The 5,319-nt window shown below is 35.8% G+C and overlaps 1 protein-coding gene across 1 annotated transcript; it reads right to left on the minus strand.

The window, feature by feature from the left end:
• Nucleotides 1-436: 436 nt before the first annotated feature.
• LOC311084646 (interferon-induced protein 44-like) lies at nt 437-4,936 on the minus strand. The gene is made up of 8 exons (XM_084116828.1): nt 4,774-4,936; nt 2,473-3,028; nt 2,253-2,313; nt 1,983-2,178; nt 1,721-1,873; nt 1,477-1,648; nt 1,294-1,394; nt 437-1,069 (listed from the first exon to the last, which is right to left on the minus strand). Exons 2-8 carry the CDS (start codon nt 3,026-3,028, stop codon nt 899-901), a joined length of 1,410 nt encoding a protein of 469 aa, XP_083972954.1. The 5' UTR covers nt 4,774-4,936; the 3' UTR covers nt 437-898.
• Nucleotides 4,937-5,319: the final 383 nt, after the last annotated feature.

Below are 5,319 nucleotides of genomic sequence, written 5' to 3' on the forward strand. Positions count from 1 at the left end.
GGGCAGTAGGCTATATTGTAGCTCTTTTCTATATATTATTATTAATAATAATAATAGCCTAAAAATACAATTATGAGTATAATATAGTCGTAATATAATACCTAACAATAATAGCACATAATATAAATTATAGAATAATAATATAATAGGCAGAAGAGGTCTCTTGGAAATGCAAAGAACAGTCCATATGTGTATATTCTCTTCAGCCTTCCTTGAGGTTTGTGTTGCCATGTGGCTAAAAAGGAAGAAAAAAAATATTTCTATGAACCAAGATTTGATGACTAGCAATCAAATCTCATACTCTTTAGAGATGAGTTGACCCTCAAAATAGTCATTTTTTTCTCAGTCAATAAAGTAATTAAAGTCATGACCTTCAAGAGAGGCTTTTATCACTCAATTGTTCCAAAATTACCAAATATAGGCTATAATTTTATCATTATATAAAGTATATTTTATTAAATATATTTTTTTAATACAGAAGTAAAAGTAATTTAGTCATAAAAATGTGTATAATAAATTGTTAACAAAACTTTCAAACAGAATCACTTATGTCCTATTTATCGAAATACATTTTTTTTTATGCTTAAACAGTTGTTGATGTGATTTCTCTTAATTCACAATACTAACATTCATTAGTATTATACTAAAAAACATATTTTGGCACAAAATTATAACAAGCAACAGCAATAATGCAACATGCTTAAGTGATATAAGAACTTTGTGTATGTAAGATTCTTAAAGAAATAGAATGGACAAAAAGAACAGAATAATCTTAAGATGCCTTATTGTGGTGATCTAGAGATGTACATCGATAATAAGTAAGCTAACACATAAATATAATATTAAATCAGCTACAAAGGGAGATAAAACTCCACTAGTATTACTTTATAAGATTTTCCTAAATAGGATCCACATCATCAAAATAGTCGTCTGCAAAGTTGAGCATCTGCTGTAGCGCCGTGAGAAGCAGGACGTCACAGTTGAGCTCCAGCTCCAGCTCCTGACTGTAGTTCTTCACCGGTAACACACAAGACACCGGCACACCTAACCGAGAGCTCACCTCCTCCACCTGCAGAGACAAAACAACGTCATTTACATTTAGCAGGCATTTCTATCCAAAGTGACTAAGATGAGCATGAGCAATTTGTCACAAAACCGACAATATTCGTAGTATACAATGCCAGGTTTAAGAGAGGTTGAAGGTTATGGAGAGTGACTTTGTGCCTTGATGTGAAGGAACAAGTCACTGAGTCCTGAACGAAAAGTCCATATGATCAGGTGATCATGCCTCACCTTCGTCTTGATGTAAGAGGTGATATAAATATTTTGAAGATCTTCCTCCACATCAGGACATGCTTCATCTACTTTTGTCATCAAAACCATCTGGGGAATGCCTGAAAATGTGTAAATAACCATTAGTTAGTCTTGGGACATTTGGCATAAGACAAGTAACTTAACATAAGATAAGTAACTTACCCAGTGAGTTCACTTTTTTGCGAATGGCAGCGAGTTTTTCCTCTAGTTTGCTGGACATGAAGGAGATTTTGGTGGCGTCGATCACATACACCACACAGTGGATCTTCTTCTGTAGAGATGCAGGTCTGAAGGCCTTTTGCTCATCGGGTTGAAACGGTGTTGTGGGGTTGAACTGAATAAAGAGGATTTAGAGTGAAATAAACATTTTGTTATTATACTTAATTCTGTAGAATAGTGCACTTACTTTATAGCGGTCTGGTACGTGACCTTGAAGAATGCTGCTGATGTCATCAATATCCAGTCCTGCACCTGATTGCTCCTCGAGTCCCATGGTGTCACACAACACAAATGGCAATGGCTTTCCTTCACGACCGTCTTTCACTGGGTATGTGCGAAACTACCAACCAAGAAGAGAAACACATCAAGATCTGAAGTCATCAAGAGCTGTTCCTCGACCTGAAGAGAGACTTCTGTAGGAAACACGATGAATCCTGTTGAATCTGTACCTGTGTGGTGAGACTAGTGCCTGCAGATCCTGACATGGCTTTGCTGGTCATGCGGCCCATGAAGACGGAGTTGATGGAGTTGAAGAAACTGGATTTTCCAGCACCGACAGGACCGATCATTAGGATTCTGACCCGACTCATAGACGGCATCACAGGTTTATAATTCCTGATCATTTTCATGAGCTCGTCTCTTCGTCTACAACAGAGATTTTTATTACTGTACAATACTGTACGAAATCAGCAGCAAAACAACATTGAGTGAAAACTTACTTTTCTGTCCACTGAACATTTCTCCATGGCTTTATCTTGACACTGATCTGAGGATCTTTTTCTGAGGACGTTTTATTATACAAATTACTTTCACCGTAACATTAACAGCAGTACATTTTAAAATACTGGACTCTGAATTTATATAATTTACTCTACACAACATGTATTTCAAATTCAATAAACAATTGTAAAAAAAAAAAAAATCTGATAAATGTCTTACTCTGTTCCACTTTGTACACTTCACATTCATTCAGCTGAGTGTCATTCCCATACAGGTTTGCAGGATTCAAATCAAATGGATTAACCTTCCCTGCATATACAAGTGCAGGTACTTGACGATATACAGCTGGTTGGTTGTTGTAGCAAAAGTACAACTGTTCGCCGAAGTTGGGTGCTCCAGCATCATCAAGACGTGCATACTGTCCACTGTTAACTTTGATGCAGAGAGGGGCTCCACCATCTCGAATGCTGAACAGGAAAGCTTCCTCATCTGTAACTCCCAGTCCACTTTGAGTATAATCTACACTAGTGTATCCACCAAAGATATAGCCTGAACGGTTATAGGCTACAAGTAAAGTTGGACCCTGATGGTCACATCGCTGATGGAAGGCAGAAGCATTATATCCATGAACAGAAGCTTTGTAGAGAAGAGTCAGTTCAACATTCCCCAGCAAACCACAGAGCTGCTTTCTCTGCTCTTTTGGTAAACTAGAAGTGAGTGGAGCATTGTGAGTAAAGTTGTGAGCCCCTCCTAAACTGAACCCCGACTTATACATCTAAAAAGAAAAATGATATATGATTTGAGTTATTTGTAATAGACACACATAGACACAAGCAGTCAGATGATTTGTGTTGTGAAAGCCCTATACGAACTAACCGACTAAACTGACTTATTTGCTCTTCTGTTAATTTAGAAGTGAGAGTTCAAGCTTAGATTTCCCAGCATTTTTTTCAACTTTAAGACAAGACAAAAAGACATGCAATGGAAAGTACAGATCTTATATGTATAACATATACAGATTTAATTTACTTTGTTGTTAATTTATTGATTCTTTATAGTTTTGTCAATAATTTATTGTTATCTTTACGAATACATATTAAAGGGGTGGTTGATTATGATTTCACTTTTCTAACTTTAGTTAATTGTGTAATGTTGCTGTTTGAGCATGAACAACATCTGCAAAGTTACAACGCTCAAAGTTCAAAGCAAAGGGAGATATATTTTATTTTAAAGAAATTGCTTTTTAAGGACTAACAAACGCCTGGTAGGGACTACACGACATTCCTCCCGGGTTAGTGACATCACAAACCCTAAAATTTACATAAACCCCGCCCCCGGAACACGATTTATAGATTATCAAGACAGAATATGCTAATCAATGACTAGAAGATAACTACAAATAAGCTACATCAATTCACCAACTAACCATTCAGAAATGTTGTCTACATGTTGTCACTTCTTGAGTCTCTCCATCTTTCTGACTCCGGTTTGAACATAAAAAGCTAAAAGTTTTAGAAATTTTCAGTGCATGTCTGTATGAGGTAAAAGGACAAGAGCTCTTGAAGCTCCGCCCTCTGTGCCGGGAGCAGCAGCTCATTTGCATTTAAAGGAACAGACACAAAACGGTGCGTTTTTGCTAACCCTCAAAAAGTGACAACTTTAACATGCTATATAAAAATATCTGTGGGGTATTTTGAGCTGAAACTTCACATACACACTCTTGGGACATCAGACTTATTTTTCATCTTGTGAAAAGGGCATTATACCACCCCTTTAAAGCCAGCAGTATTGGCTGAATTAATAATACTTAATTTCTAGTTGTGGTTTCAGATATTTACACTCATAGAAGAAACCACACTTTTGTTAACACAACAGTTAATTCAGACTAACAGTAAACAAATCTTTAATTAATGCACATCAACATAAACTAATACATTTTCAAAACAAGATGTTTACGTAAACATTAATTTCTAATATGATATGGCAGATGGAGCTCAGGGTGGGGCCACATGAACAAGCCTTATCACTGTAAGCAGTGTTTGCACACGGTTTCTGCTGCTCTGTCAGAAACTAGACCTTTTAACTAGAAATGAAACTGAATTCAGCTCGACAAAGAATGACTGAATGGACAAATTAATTTTTATTTAATCACTGCAATGTAATAACAGTTTGTTAAAAGTTAAGGTTAAATTTTATTTTAAGGTGTCATTGTTACAGAGTAATTATATATTTAAGTACTGAGTAATACTAAGCAACTACGTGTACTTACTTTAGGGTTATGGTAGGATAAGTATTTGGTTGAGGGTTAGTTGCATGTAATTATGCATAATTTACTGTTTTTACATGTAACATGTGACAAGGACACTGTAAAATAAAGTTAAATTCTTATTTATATTTGAGAAACTACTTTCGTGTTTGAAAACGATAGCATTAATTAGACTTACGTTTTAGATTGGCCTAGAACATTACAATTTTTGATATTCATGATTTATGATTGGTTATATTGTCTATGAAGCTTACCTTTTAGCTGTATTTTTGTGCATCAAACACTGAAATGCTCTTCGTACAAGATAATACACCAGTATGAAAAAAAGCATGTAAAGCTCCTCCTATAAAACACTGATCTGCTCTTTCCTTTCCCTGGTCTTATAGGCTACTCATAACATAGGCTACTCCAGAGAACAGCGGAAATTATCTTTGGGCAGTAACCACATAGTCTGTCTGTCTGTCCATCCATCCATCCATCCATCCATCCGAAATGATTATACAATTTGCATATACAACACTCACTGCTGCAAATGTTTTTGCATGCTTTAATGAAATTATGTGTATTAAAATATGCTCTGTCCGAAATAGAAAGTAATAATGCTACAAGGCATTCTCTTAAAATGGTATAATGTGCATTAATTAGGTCATCAATTGATTATTGTAGAATAATACATGGCTCAGCATCAACCTCATTGCTTACTGAGAGGGGATTCAAAACCAAGCTCTTAGAATATGTTGTGGAGCTTTTAGATCCTCTCCTGTGACAGCTTTGCAGGTTGAAATGGGTGAAAATGCTCT

Source organism: Abramis brama (assembly GCF_963993115.1).
Source record: "Abramis brama genome assembly, chromosome: 6".
Lineage (NCBI taxonomy): Eukaryota > Metazoa > Chordata > Actinopteri > Cypriniformes > Leuciscidae > Abramis > Abramis brama.

Bases quoted from the DNA above. Each gene is read 5' to 3' on its own strand.
- LOC311084646 (XM_084116828.1), bottom strand. From the start codon at position 3,028: ATGTATAAGTCGGGGTTCAGTTTAGGAGGGGCTCACAACTTTACTCAC. The intron at 2,314-2,472 runs GTAAGACATTTA...AAACGTCCTCAG, and splicing joins AGTGTACAAAGTGGAACAGA to AAAAAGATCCTCAGATCAGT. The intron at 1,395-1,476 runs GTAAGTTACTTA...ACACATTTTCAG, and splicing joins CAAAAAAGTGAACTCACTGG to GCATTCCCCAGATGGTTTTG.